General features: G+C 48.3%; 1 protein-coding gene across 1 annotated transcript in view; it reads right to left on the bottom strand.

Annotated features, from left to right (window-relative positions):
- Dapk1 (death associated protein kinase 1) overlaps window positions 1–15000 on the bottom strand; it is a 153266-nt gene that overhangs the window by 39036 nt on the left and 99230 nt on the right. Inside the window, exons 4-10 of the mRNA XM_075969390.1 lie at window positions 4954–5092; window positions 3670–3799; window positions 3455–3503; window positions 3342–3368; window positions 2388–2540; window positions 1972–2017; window positions 284–373 (exon numbers count right to left, since the gene is read on the bottom strand). Coding sequence (XP_075825505.1) covers window positions 284–373; window positions 1972–2017; window positions 2388–2540; window positions 3342–3368; window positions 3455–3503; window positions 3670–3799; window positions 4954–5092 — 634 coding nt within the window. The remainder of the gene's footprint in view (window positions 1–283; window positions 374–1971; window positions 2018–2387; window positions 2541–3341; window positions 3369–3454; window positions 3504–3669; window positions 3800–4953; window positions 5093–15000) is intronic.

The raw sequence follows: 15000 nt of genomic DNA on the forward strand, positions 1-15000 counted from the left end.
TACAGTTGGAAAACCGTTCACTGTAACTTTATTGTACTGATTTCAAAATCTGCCTTGGGGATAATCTGAGAAAAAGAGCATGCAAAATTTCATTTCAAAGATAAGCTAAATAGCCCTGAAATATGGTTTGTGCTTGTCTTTGAAAGTCACTAATAAGAGCACAGAAGTTTGCAGACCAGCCTCTTGTTAAATAAAGGCAGTTACCGATCCCAGGATGAGAAGAGTAAGCCCTGACCAGACAGAAAAAAACAGAGTTTGATGCCTCCGCATCGTAGAGTCTTACTTTCCATTTCTTCCGAGCTGCAAACTTCTTGAATTTCTCCATGTTTACTGCTGAGGCTTTTCGACTAAGAGCTTGTTGTGTATCTTTAGGCTAAAATGAAAATTCAAGATAAAATAAAATAATGAGAGCTAATTACAGAAATGGGTTAAATGGTAATGCTTTAAGACCCCTCACTACTCTGAAAGGCTTACATACTCACTATCCTAAAATAACATACAGAGTGGAGAGCAGCATTCAAGATCCAGGAGCTAGGCTGGGATGCAGCTCAGCAGATGCAGAGACTTCCTAGCATTCAAGAAGCTCTGGGTTTGATCCCTGGCACCTCATAAACCAAGCAGGGTGGTTCATGCCTGCAGTCTCAGCCCTCAGGAGGGGGAGGCAGAAGGGTCAGACATTCATGGTCATCCTTGCCTGTATCCAAAATTGAAGCTAGCCTGGCATACTTGAGACCCTCCCAAAAAAGAAAACCATCTAGGGAAGAACTAGGCTCTGCCAGCTAACTCTTAATGACTCAGTATTTTGTATAAGACATAGAAAGGGCATCTAGAACAGAAGGTAAGCTTGTAACCAAACTCAGTGACAGTCTTCCACAGTGACAGTTTGGGAATGGCAAGATTCGTGGAGAGGCCTTTTGTGATAGGTTTGAACTTGAGTCTTACTAAGTGATGTCAAGTTGGGAGGGACCCTAGAGGTCTGCACATTTGGCCCATCCTATGGGCACTCAGACAAGTTCACTGCATCTTCCTCAGCAGACACACGTAGGTACAGGCTCTACCCAAGTGGGAGAGCTAGAGCCCAGGCCTTCCATAATCCCCACTGATGAGGCCCATGGGTTTGTTTTCAACTACTAGACACCTTTATTATTGATTGGATCTTAAATGTTCTCAATGCCTCTTATTCTAACGGCTTAGTGGCCAGCTTGTGCAACTCCTGGGCAGGAAAGAAACTTTGCAGTGGTGGAGGCCACTGGAAAGAAGGTGAGTCCTTGAAGGAACCTACCAGGACCACTGCCCCTTCACCCCACCATCCTGCCTGGCTACCCTGTGGTCAGCGTCTCCACCCACCACATTCTCTCTGCTGTAATGAACCATCTTGCTAGAGGCCTCAATGACCATGCCCAATGTCCACCACTCTAAAACTAATCCAAACTAGCCTGTCCTTCTGAACAAAGACCTTTTCCCATGCGCTCTGCCACAAGGACAGAAAGCTACACATTTGCCAACTTCAGTTCCTCTTATGTCAGGCTGAAGCAAATTCAGTTTTGTTTGCCCAAGTGCCAATAGGTCAGCAATGTAAAAGTGTCATGTGTCAGGGTCAAGGGTCCAAAGAAAGGACAGCTTCCCCTACTGCTGTGTGGAAGGAGGGTGTGGTGTCCACAGACCTTCAGATTTTTCAAAAGATCCTGAGATTTGAAACAGCTATATGATAGAAAATAATGCAAGCTTTAAAATGCTGCTTGTACTGTAATTCCATAGGTTGCACCAAACACGTCTGCTCAACCGATGTGACTTCTTCCTGCTCTGAACAGATCATTTTTCTCCCTCTGTAATCACTGGGACACACTGCTGTCTACCACGCTGTCTTACAATTATGGGACCAGTAGTCAGTTCACACTCCAGCACCACCCACACGTGCTCACACCAATCCCTGAGGAATGATGAGAACCCCAAACGTATGAAGCAACTCGCCTTAATCCAGGGGTGCTGCAAACTGTCCTGGATTGTCATCCTTTTCCTTTGGGGAAAAAAGGAAGAAGAAGAAAATTCTCATGACATTGAGACATGGCTAAGGTTATCTCCATGCTGGCCCAGTCCACCAAGCAGACACTCTGGAAAATGCAGTTTGGGGTCCACATTATAAACAAACAAACCCCGAGAGCATCCCTGCAGGTCACCAGCTTAGCTACTGACTCGTCCTCTGTGCAGGGACAGAGCCAGCAAGCAGGCAGACTAAATGCGCCTTCTGCAGCACTTCCTTCTGGGGCCTTCTTCCTTTAGCAGGTAGAACAGTGATGGTCTGACAAAAGGTGGCCACACACAGAACACCTGCTGTTTCCAGTCCCAGCCACACGAGGCTCCGCCGTACAGGAAGAGGGGACACTCACTTTGGATCCTTGACCAGCAGTCTCCTGATGAAATCTTTGGCAAGGGCACTGGTATTACGGAAGAATTCCTCTTCAAATTCGTAGTTGACAGCAGATACGTTCGCTAATGTTTCTTGCTTGGTGTCTCCAAGAAATGGGGAGGCCCCACTTAGGCTGTTCAGAATAAAGCAGGGCATTAGGAGAACATTAATGACCACTCATATGGAGTCACTGCTTCTTCTGAGTCTCTTGTGGGAAACGCCAAACAGGAGTAGAGCCTGATGCGGGATTAGTCACTTCAGAGTCAACCACACATCGCTACGAACAAAAGTACCGACTTGATGCAAAGCTGTCCTGCTAAAGGTTCATCTGGGGCTAGAGAGATGGCTCTGCTGTTAAAGTGCCTGCTGCATTTGGACCTCCAGAATCCACAAAGAAAGCAGGGCACAGTGGCATGTGACTGTACCCCTAGCAATGGGTGACAGAGAAGTAGATCCCTTAAGCTCGCTGGCTACCCACTATAACCAAATCAATGAGCTTAAGGTTCATAAAGAAACCCTATCTCAAAAAATAAAAAGTGGCGTGCAGAGCAATCATTTGGATCTGTGTACACTCACACTAACAAGTACAACAGACACACACATGCTATGTGGTATTTACATCACACACAAACACACCCCTGCACACAGTCATTTGAACCAGTATGTAGTTTAAAATAAAACTCTTCTTCCTATTTTCTCGGTGATAGACAGCTAGAATTCCTCACCATGATTATGCTACAATCTCTGGCAATTCATTTTGATTGAGGAAGAATAAACCCAAATAGCATAAAATAAACCCCCTTTTAAAGGTTTGGAATGAAGATGCTTAAAGGAGAACATGCACGAGCTGAAAGGGCCCACATGATCTATCTGGTTGACACTTCTGGTCTCAGAGACAAGAAAAGAATACATGAGCTGTAGACTCGATACTTACAGAATGTAGGTTATTACTCCGATGCTCCTGTACACAGAAACAAAAACAAAGCCAGGTTAGGAGAACAGCCAAAGAGATCAGAAAGACACCAACACCAAGAACATTCTCCTTACCACATGTCTGCCTCGAGACCAAGGGGCTCATAGTTGACAATCTCTGGAGCTACGAGAAAATAAAGACTCATTAGCTTGGGAGGGCTGCAAGCCAACAGAGTCTACCCTCACGTGACAAACAGAAACATGGACAGGAAACAACCCCAAAGCCAGGGAGATTCTGCCAGCAGAATGTGGATGAGATGTAAGTGGGCTTAAGGGCCAAGAAAATTTACCCACGAACTCTGGTGTCCCAAATATATTTTTGAATTCATTTCCAAAGTCGATTTTATGGGCCAGGCCGAAGTCGATGATCTTGATTCGAGGCTTGGACACGTTTCTATCCAGAAGCATTATGTTTTCCGGCTGGAAGGGAGCGAGAAAGAGGAGCAAATGTGTCAAATGGTCCTTCTTCATGCTTAAAAAAAATAGACAAAACCCCAAGAGGATGTAGATGAGAAGAGAACTGGGACCAACAGGTTTGGGGCTCAGGGTTTCCAGGAGGTCTGAGACAAGAATTTGAGGCCTGAAAACCCATGGTAAGGACATGGAAGCAGGAAACAGGAGGCAGATCTAAAATGTCTGTTATTAAGGTAGGATGACGAGGGCATCATCCTTCTTGACAGTTTGAGGAGAAAAAGCAGAACTCGGAGCCCTTTCCCACGGAAGCAGATCCTGTGTCTGTCTGTCATCTACCCTCCGGTCCTGATAGCTGCCCGGGGGCACTTATTTATGGGCACTACCAGCTCCCCAGGTCAGAAACAAGACATCAGGCAGATGTTGGGCACTGGGGACACAGACATGGCCTTGATGGTCCTGCTATAGGGAAAACTACAGGACACGTCGGTCTTCTGCAGTCTTGATCTAGCTCAATGGCCTACGCCAGCCTGCGGTCACCTCTAGTCCCTCTATCAGTCCCTTCCTTTTGTCCCTATGCTGTCTTCCTTCCCCCACAAAAGATTAAGACTCCATAATGGCTAGAAATGGAGCTCACACGTTTCCCATCCCCCATACAGCCCTGCCTCCAGTGGGTAAGAGACTGGCTATACCAGCAAACTTTGGGGTTGGGTTGGCTTGACAGTGAAGGGGAGGGTCAGACCCCGGGCTTGCATCAAGAGAAAACACACTGTCCACCAAATGTCCAGCCATAGGAGGATGAAAACTGTGCCAGTCACCAGCCAACCCAACCGAAAATAGCCTAGTGTCCAAGAGCAGCCATTGCAGAAGCACCGGGTTAGGAAGCCCCTCTGTCTCCTTCCCAGGGATTCCTGACTGTGACCATTGATCTTAATCCTCTACCCAACAAAACAGAGATTAGACACCCCCGCCCTAGGAAGACCTCATATGCTAATGATTTACAGAAACAATTCCATCTGTTAAACCCACGTCGGGGAAATCTTTACTCGGGAGCCTCAGTTGCTCTTAGCCAACAAGACACAAAGGCCACAGCTGGTAGAGGTATCCACTGGCTTCACCGGCTTCCACCGGCTTCACCGGCTTCCACTCACAGTGTGTGTTACCTTCAGGTCAAAGTGGGCGATCTGAAGCGAGTGTAGGTAGTAAACACCACTGAGAATCTGCTTGAGAAATTCCGTTGCTTCCTCTTCAGTCAGGGATTCTTTCTCAGCCAAGAAGTCAAACAGCTCACCCCCTGCAACACTGAGAGCCAGGAGACAGGGTTAATGGAGATCCTCCTCCCGAGTCTTCTGCTCCTTCTCTCATGGGTGACTGGCAACTTACAGGCACTATTTCAGGAAAATGTGATGAAATAGCTATGGGTACTAAGGTGCCACATTCACAAAAGGTGGGGACAGAGCAATGAGAGGCTGTAAGGAATTAAAAAGGAATAGGGGTATCTGCATACTGTGTGCACACTCTCCACATAGGTGTAGGCCTATGTGGATTCCAGAGGGGATACCTTCCTCAGCCTCTTAATCCCCTTATTCTATTTATTTTAGTTTATTTATTCATTCATTTACTTATTCATCTATTTATTTATTTTTATTTTAGTTTTTCAAGACAGGGTTTCTCTGTGCAGCTTTGGAGTCTGTTCTGGAACTCACTCTGTTGACCAGGCTGGCCTCGAACTCACAGACATCCACCTGCCTCCGCCTCCCGAGTGCTGGGATTAAAGGTGTGTGCCACCACCGCCCATCTCACCTTATTTTTTAAGATGCTGCTCTCTGAGCTCAGAGCTCCTTATTTTGGCTAGAGTGGCTGACCAGCAAGGCCCTGGGATCTGCCTGTCTCTATCCCACAGCACAGGGTTACAGAAGCTAGTGGCCACACACAGCTTTTACATGGGTACCAGGGATGTGAACTTGGCTCCTCACAAACGCTCACTGAGTTATCACTCCAGCCTCTAGCATTTCTTTACATTTTGATGACATTTCAAATTAGAATTTTTAACTCTCTGTTCAGGGATGGGGAGCTACACCCAGCTTTGTCTAGGACTCAAAGAATAATTCATCCTATATGTTAGAGAAGTAATCAGAAAATTCCTAACCTGTATTTCAACTAATTTTAAATTGATTGCAACATGGTATCATAGGGATTTTCTTTGGTCTACATTTGTTTATAAGTGATTATGTGCATATTTATAAATGCAATTAAAAAACAATTTACTAATAACTTCAAGAAATATTTTAGTTGCTAAGAATGAACTTATGAAAGACCACAAGGTACATGGCTAGTGGTGTCACTGCCCCACCCCGCTAGACAATAAAACCCACTGAGGGCAGCAGGCAGAGCCTGCTGTATGCTGCCCTACCCACAGCACAGTGCCAGGCTCACAGTAACAACTCAAAACTTTTCTATCTAGTAAAGAGAGAACAATTCCTCCAAAACCCCACAGGGGTGGTTAACAGAAAACAACAGGGAACGTTTAACAAGAGTCCTAGTAAGGTAATCTTTATCAACTTTAACAATTCACAACATTGTGATTAAATGTGATTATGCACATAATGGCTATAGTCTGTATTGTTCAGCAGGCCAAGACCCCACACACATGCAAGTGAATAATAAATCTACACCCATTCAGTATAAACAGGCTAGAGAACGTGGGCCTTATCCTGAAGGAAGGCTTCTCACCCCTCATCCCCAGCCTCCATGTCAGAAGCTGCTTGCACAGCTAGGATCCACTGACCTTCTGTGTGATGGTTTCCACTGGGCACCTTTAACAAGCATTGAAAACACTGGAAACCACTTCTTGGGGGGTGGGGAGGCTATCCCATGCTCTATCATCACTAGGGGGCTGTTGACCCAGCCTGGGACTCCAGAGGACAGCTAGAGTCAACAAAGAGTGTGAACCTTGTCAGTGAGGTGCCTGCCTCTCCCAGCTGCATCTCCCAGTGGAGCGCTGAGAGTTATATTCAGCCCCTCACTCTAGGTTCCACAATGCCCTTGGCCACACTTCTCCACTTCTCCCCATTCAAAATGCAATGCCCAGTGAGTTATTGGGATTGAAACAGCTAGAGAAGGAATCATTCAAGTACAGGGAGGAGGAAAAGACAGGGAAAACAAGAAACCACAAAGGACCCTACACAAAGAGAGCGACGGGCCAGTCTGCCTGCTCCTCCAGCCTCTTCTGTACTGTCTATGATGGAAACGGCTACAGACAGATGGCATTCACATTGCATAACCTAGACTCAGGGCACCCAGGTCAGATAGTTTTCTAAGAAATAAACTCTAAGGTTTATTTATTTTATTCTATGTGTATGAGTGTTTTGTTTGCATGTACTTATGTGCACCACAGGCATGTCTGGTGTTCATGGAGGCCATGGAATCCCCTGGAACTGGAGATACAGACACTGTGAGCACCCACGTGGGTGCTGGGATTGAACCCCGATTTATGGAAAAGAAGCCAGGACTCAACCACTGAGCCATTTCTCCCGCCCCCAGGTTAGACTCTTAATTCCCTCTCAGACCTCCTGCAAACTTAAGTTCTCTCTCTCTCTCTCTCTCTCTCTCTCTCTCTCTCTCTCTCTCTCTCTCTGAACTTCATTCTCCCATCAGTCAGAGCCACAAATAATCCTTTGAGGGTTAAAGATGTTGGATGAGGCTGGGCAGTGGTAGCACACACCTCTAATCCCAGCACTCGGGAGGCTGAGGCAGGTGGATCTCTGTGAGTTTGAGGCCAGCCTGGTTTACAGAGTGAGTTCCAGGACAGGCTCCAAAGCTACACTGAGAAACTTTGTCTCAAAAGAACCAAACTACAAAATATGCTGGATGAATGTTGATCACTGCCCGAGTCTGGCACAAGGCAGAGTCCCGAACAATAAAGGAAGAAGGCCGAGCCCCCATAGCACAGGACACAGAATGGCTCTGACCAGGAAGTTCTCTATCCTCAGCTGTTCCTCAGCTGGCCCATGCTGGGGCCAGACTGCTGAGATTCCCAGAGAGCAGAGGGAAGAACAGAAGAACAAACAGAACAGGGCCTTTCCCTTGTGAGTTTGGTGCTGTTCCCACCTCCTCTCTCTGCCTCTCTTCAGGGCTTCCCACCTCCATCTGACACTGGTGGTGCTTCCACACAAACCCATACCTTCTCCTGCGCACAGGAAACTCTGGGTGTGGTCTGGCTGCTCCTGTTGGTGTCTGTCTTACTGCACCTACAGAGCTGGGTATAGCACATAGGCGGATGGATTCTTCTAGTGACTCTACCGACCCTTCTTCCTGTACCAGATGGTTGACCTTGTTGTCCTGGGCTTTGGCTCTGTCCTCTTCAGTGGCTGGCTCTCCCCAGCACCCCTGCTAATGACTCTCCCCAGCCCCCCTCCAATGGCTCTCCCCAGCACCCCCCTGCTAATGGCTCTCCCCAGCACCCCCCTGCTAATGGCTCTCCCCAGCACCCCCCTGCTAATGGCTCTCCCCAGCACCCCCCTGCTAATGGCTTTCCCCAGGAAACTCTTGCACCCTCCTGCTAATCTGCTGTTTCTCTTCAGATCCGAACCTCTCACTCCCAGGAGTTCCAGCCTTTACAAGGCAGGATGACAAGCGTAAGGTGATCCTAACTCGAACCCTACAAAGCCACTCAGGCTCATGGAGACTCTGGTTCTTTTCCTATAAATAAGAGGGCCAACCACCCTTTTTAAATAAAGTTGCCCCAAGGTTCCCAGGCACATCTAGGTCCTCTGTGGTTAGCAAATATTGATGCCTTTCTTCCTGCTTAGCCTCTACTAGAACTCCTCCCACAGTAGCGGTAGAGTGCTGGAATATTTAATAGCAGCTCTCTGGAATTAGGGTGGGACAAAAGCTGTCCCGGATGTGTTCTGTCCCCGTGGGTCCAGGCAAGCCACTCACACAGTATCAGGAACAGTGGAACTGGAAAGGTATGCACACAGCAAACCCTTGTCCTGTGGGTAGCTGGCTCTGGCGTGATCCTAGCCACTGCTGTCTTCTAAAGATGGCTAGACAGGATCTCACTCCTTTCCCTCTGCACCTAGATCCTGCCATCATCCCAAGAGATGTCACCCATGGCTCTGCCATCATCCCAAGAGACGTCACCCATGGCTCTGCTCTGCCATCATCCCAAGAGACGTCACCTATGGCTCCACTCTGCCATCATCCCAAGAGATGTCCCCTATGGCTCTGCTCTGCCATCATCCCAAGAGATGTCACCTATGGCTCCACTCTGCCATCATCCCAAGAGACGTCACCTATGGCTCCATTCTGCCATCGTCCCAAGAGATGTCACCCATGGCTCTGCCATCATCCCAAGAGATGTCACCCATGGCTCTACTGTGCCATCATCTCAAGAGACGTCACCTATGGCTCCACTCTGCCATGAGTGCAGGAGGCCCCCTGACTACTCTGGCTACAGGGCCAACACAGAAGTGACTATGTGCCAACTCTAGGGTGGTCATCATAGGCAGGGTGGGGGGTTCATCCCACCTGAATCCCTTCTGTAAGATAACACATGTGGTTATCTGCAAAACACATAGAAATGCCATAAAAAGAGAGTCACAGGAAGGAAAAAAAACAAAGAACTCTCGTGGTTTGAATGAAAACAACCCCCATAAACCCATAGGGAGTAGCACTATTACCTGGTATGGCCTTGTTAGTGAAAGTGTCTCACTAGGGGGAGGACTTTGAAGTTTCAGAAGCTCAAGCCAAACCCAGTGTCTCTCTCTCTCTCTTCCTGCTGCCTGTAGATCCAGATGTAGAACTCTCAGCTCCTCTCCAGCACCGTGTCTGCCTGTGTGCTGCCACACTTCCCACAATGATAATAATGGACTAAACCTCTGAACTGTAAGCCAGCCCCACTTAAATGTTTTCCTTTATAAGAGTTGTATGGTCATGGTGTCTCTTCACAGCAATAGGAACCCTGACTAAGACAAACCCCAAGTGAAGAAGGTCTTGGAGCTAGATCATCCCATCCAGTGGAAAGCAGACGTCAGAGATTGTCCATAAATATATTACAGAATTCATGAGAAAACTGAAATAGCCATTTTTGGCCACTATAGAAGACATCTATGGGCACCACCCATGTTTCCATCCCTGAAGGACACCTACTGCCTCACTTTCTCAGGGTGATTCAGTGAACAGTTCTTTGACTTCTGCCACCCCAGAGTTCTCTGCTAAAGAGAGGCCCTGACTCAGGGTCATGCCTCTTCCTAGGCCGCTACCTAGTTCAGCAGCTGATCAGCCTGGGGTCATGTAGAAGAGACCATCACACTTCTGTCAGACTACACATGACATACTATACACACATGGAGACCATCATGTATGTAAGACTACACATGAGACACTTGGGCGGCACAGTCTGCGGTAGCTGCTTAACTCAGCCAGCTCAGCGTCAACATGAAAGAAACAGTAAGTAACACCTAGCAACATTCGAGTGATTGGGCGTGACTGTGTCCCTGTAAAATGTTATTAACAAAAGCAGGTGGCTACCTGAGTTTGGCTGCTGTATGGTAATCTGCCAAACCTTGGTGACTTAACTCCTGCAGTTTCCTGACCACAGAGAGTCAAGAATAACTCCAACCCCTAGATTCAGGTCCTGGAAGGTGCAGTGGCACTGCTTCACCACAGCTGAGGGAGAGCAGGCCTCAGCTGGTCCTCTAATTACCTCTGTCTATGGTTCACCCAGGACTCGGCTTCACTCTCGTCTTGTACACAACACAGTCCATGCTGTGGCTTGCCTAGGAAGCCAGATGTCGCCATGGAAAACAGACCCGCCACTGGTGCTCGGAGTACGCTGTGTTCATCATCCTCCTTCCTACTATGTCACCCTTTACCTCGTTCCTCCTTCACCCCACTTCCACACTCATCCTCGCTCACCCAGCCCTCCTTCACCCACTTACACACTCATCCTCGCTCACCCAGCCCTCCTTCACCCACTTACACACTCATCCTCGCTCACCCAGCCCTCCTTGACCCCACTTCCACACTCATCCTCGCTCACCCAGCCCTCCTTCACCCACTTACACACTCACCCTCGCTCACCCAGCCCTCCTTCACCCACTCCCACACTCACCCTCGCTCACCCAGCCCTCCTTCACCCACTTACACACTCATCCTCGCTCACCCAGCCCTCCTTGACCCCACTTCCACACTCATCCTCGCTCACCCAGCCCTCCTTCACCCACTTACACACTCACCCTCGCTCACCCAGCCCTCCTTCACCCACTTACACACTCATCCTCGCTCACCCAGCCCTCCTTCACCCACTTACACACTCACCCTCGCTCACCCAGCCCTCCTTCACCCACTTACACACTCATCCTCGCTCACCCAGCCCTCCTTCACCCACTTACACACTCATCCTCGCTCACCCAGCCCTCCTTCACCCACTTACACACACATCCTCGCTCACCCAGCCCTCCTTCACCCACTTACACACTCACCCTCGCTCACCCAGCCCTCCTTCCACCCCACTTACACACTCATCCTCGCTCACCCAGCCCTCCTTCACCCACTCCCACACTCATCCTCGCTCACCCAGCCCTCCTTCACCCCACTTACACACTCACCCTCGCTCACCCAGCCCTCCTTCCACCCCACTTACACACTCATCCTCGCTCACCCAGCCCTCCTTCACCCACTTCCACACTCACGCTCGCTCACCCAGCCCTCCTTCACCCACTTCCACACTCACCCTCGCTCACCCAGCCCTCCTTCACCCACTTACACACACATCCTCGCTCACCCAGCCCTCCTTCACCCACTTACACACTCATCCTCGCTCACCCAGCCCTCCTTCACCCCACTTACACACTCATCCTCGCTCACCCAGCCCTCCTTCACCCCACTTACACACTCATCCTCGCTCACCCAGCCCTCCTTCACCCACTTACACACTCATCCTCGCTCACCCAGCCCTCCTTCACCCCACTTCCACACTCATCCTCGCTCACCCAGCCCTCCTTCACCCCACTTACACACTCATCCTCGCTCACCCAGCCCTCCTTCACCCCACTTACACACTCATCCTCGCTCACCCAGCCCTCCTTCACCCCACTTACACACTCATCCTCGCTCACCCAGCCCTCCTTCACGCACTTACACACTCATCCTCGCTCACCCAGCCCTCCTTGACCCCACTTCCACACACATGCTCAGACTCAGAACCTCCAAATAAGGATAAGAAAGAAATCAGTGAAATCCTTTGTACTTGGACTTTTTGTTCCAAATTTTATGTTTGCTCACAAAGGAAGATTGATGGAAGGAGAGCAATCTGCAGAGTAGATTCTGGGAGCAAACTGAGTCTCCTTCATTAGGTCTGTGAGTCAGAGAGCCTTAAATTCCAATGCGCGCACGCACACACACACACACACACACACACACACACGAAACATGTGTCATGCAAGCTCACAGGCACTTGCTGTCTCCACCAAGAGAGGAGGGAACAGAAGTTCTCTCCCACCAGCAAGGCCTCCTGACAGTATTCCATACAGTAGTTTTTAAAGCACCCTGGGCTCCTGGGTAGGTACACAGTCAGTGGGTTGAAGTAAAATTCATTTTAAAACTTCTCCCAATTATTACTTTGCAAGATTTCAGTCTCTAAATTAAAAACACGAGAAAGTCCCTGGCTCCTGTTAGCAACTGTCATGAATATTAACAGGATTCAGTTCTGGATTGGCTCTGGTCTCAGCTGCAGGCTAACTACCAGACTCTGCCCTTTTCAAGGTAGCTGCTGGATTCCCTGAGTTTGGGGAAGGGGCATGTCCTCAACTGGTACCACAACCCAACTACATGTGACTAGGTGAACTAGGAGCCATCAACAATAGGGAGCCAGTATGCTCTACTGTGGACAGGCTCCAGGGGACATGTCTGGGAGTGGCCTGCCACGAGTCTGAACGGGCCTTAGCACCAACTGTGTCCTTGGATGTGGGTGACTGGTCCCTAATTTTACTATCTATAAAATGAGGAGTTGAGAAATTCAGTCCAGTGGGTCCCTTAACCTAATAATTAGGGACATTTTTAAATGCGATTTCCTCATACCTGCTTGACTAGGTCCCAGAATCTGTATTTAACATGGTCTTTAAGATGATCTTGGTGCACACTGACCACACACACTTAAGACAAGGACCTCTCAGTTATCCAGCTCTGGCATTTTAAGATTCTGTGTGTCTGGAGGCGCGCACGCGCACACACACACACACACACACACACACACACACACACGTACACATATGTGAGCATGGTGAAGGTGCACATTCTATGAATCCAGGCCTCCTTCTAGCCAGGAGTGTGGCAGAAAGTGATGTGTGTTGTTCCACTTCAATCATGGCCTCCAACACATCCCACACAAGCCTCCACCCACACTCTCCTGATAGCCTAGAATAGAATGTCTCTATAAGGGCCTAAGAGATGGCTCACTGAGAACGGCTTTGCCACCAACCCTGACAACCTGCATTCCATCCCTGAAACCCACATAGTGGAAGAGAACTGACTTCCCAAAGTTGTCCTCTCAACTCTCTAAGCATGGCATGGTATACATATACAAGCTTGCTCACACACATGTGCACCTTGTACACACACACACACACACACAAATAAGTAAATAAGAAAATCTGACTTTTAAAAAAAAATCCTGTCTTCTACAGTCTGGATGAAGAATCAGTGCTCTAGAATCAAAACGTGGCCAATATGGAAAACCGACAGTTTCCTGCAATTGCTGCTCTCACTCATGAATGAGAAGGCAGGATCATAACTTTCTTCCAGAATGAAGATGAAGACATACAGCCAGAAAAGCATCACGGTTTAGCAGCAGCAGTAGCAGGCACCACCAATGCGGGCCAGACCACATCACTGAGCTGCTAAGAGGATGCAGCAGTCGCAAACACTGCACAAACCACAGCCTCACGTCCCACCAGCAACCAGAAAGCCTCGTCAAGACCTGAGTTGACTGCACACTGAAGCCCAAGGCCAAGCAGCCAAAAGCATTTTGTTGAGCCAGACTCTCAAATAAGAGGCCACAGTTCTTAGCTAAATGAGATACTTAAAAAAAAAATCTTTATTTTCTGTTTTTTAACATGAGAAAGTATGTGTAATACAATGAAGCATATATAAAAAAGCCCAATCCCATTTTGTTTTTCTTTTCCTCGGTCAGTGAATAGACTCCACTTTCCCTTTACCCATTGCACAGATCACTGAGATAATCAACCTTGAAAATGTGCTCTGGGCTCACACACAAGTCGTAAGAGACAGCTTCGGAGGAGAAAGCCTCCCTAGCTCCTGGGAGATGTCACTAAGGCCTGTTAGACATCACACCCTGCAGGGCGTCTCAGGTAGGTGGCTGTCACACCTACAAAGGATTGTCATAAACCAAAGCCCTTCCTCCCCCAGATCAGAAGTTTGCTCTGTTTCTGATTCTCCACCTGCATCTTCTTATCTACAAGGGACCAGAAGGAAGGGTAAACAGGAATGGATGCGGGAGCTGGCATGAAATTATTCCAAACAGATGAAGGAAGAATTTGTTTCAAGTTCCTAGAGACGATGATGGAGCTCGTCAGTTCAACTGGGAATAGAGAAAAACTTCAAGGAGAAAAATCTACAGTTCAGCGGACAATGGCCTGATTAAACCTCTCAGGATGTTCCAAAGAACCAGAGGATGGAACTGTCAGGGAAGAACCCCAGATAGGTGAAGCCTTAGGCCATTTCTGTGCTGTGAGGGGAAGGAACCTCCCTCTGGTTTCTGGTTACAGCCATTAGGAGCTTTGAATGTGGGATTCCCCTCTGTATGCTGTGAATATCATTGGCTAATAAAGAAACTGCTTTAGGCCTATAACAGAGCTATAGGGGTACAGAGCCAGGTGGGGAAAACTAAACTGAATGCTGGGAGAAAGTAGGTGGAGCCCCGCCAGAGACAGATGTTGGAACCTTGCCATTAGGCCATGAGAAAATATAAAATAATGGAGATGGGTTTGGCCAAGCAATGTTTTAAATAATATAGTTTCTGTGTGATTATTTTGGAGCTAAGCAGCCAGAAACCAACAAGCGGCCTCCTCCTTCCAACACCAGGCCTCATTTGCAATTTAAAGACAGGCCAGGGTCCCAAGTATGTCAGATGACATCATGAGCAAATTCAGATTAGAAAAAAGCAAAGTCAGGCAAGCTAGAAAGGA

The sequence above is a fragment of the Microtus pennsylvanicus genome, chromosome 4, assembly GCF_037038515.1.
Source record: "Microtus pennsylvanicus isolate mMicPen1 chromosome 4, mMicPen1.hap1, whole genome shotgun sequence".
Classification (NCBI taxonomy): domain Eukaryota; kingdom Metazoa; phylum Chordata; class Mammalia; order Rodentia; family Cricetidae; genus Microtus; species Microtus pennsylvanicus.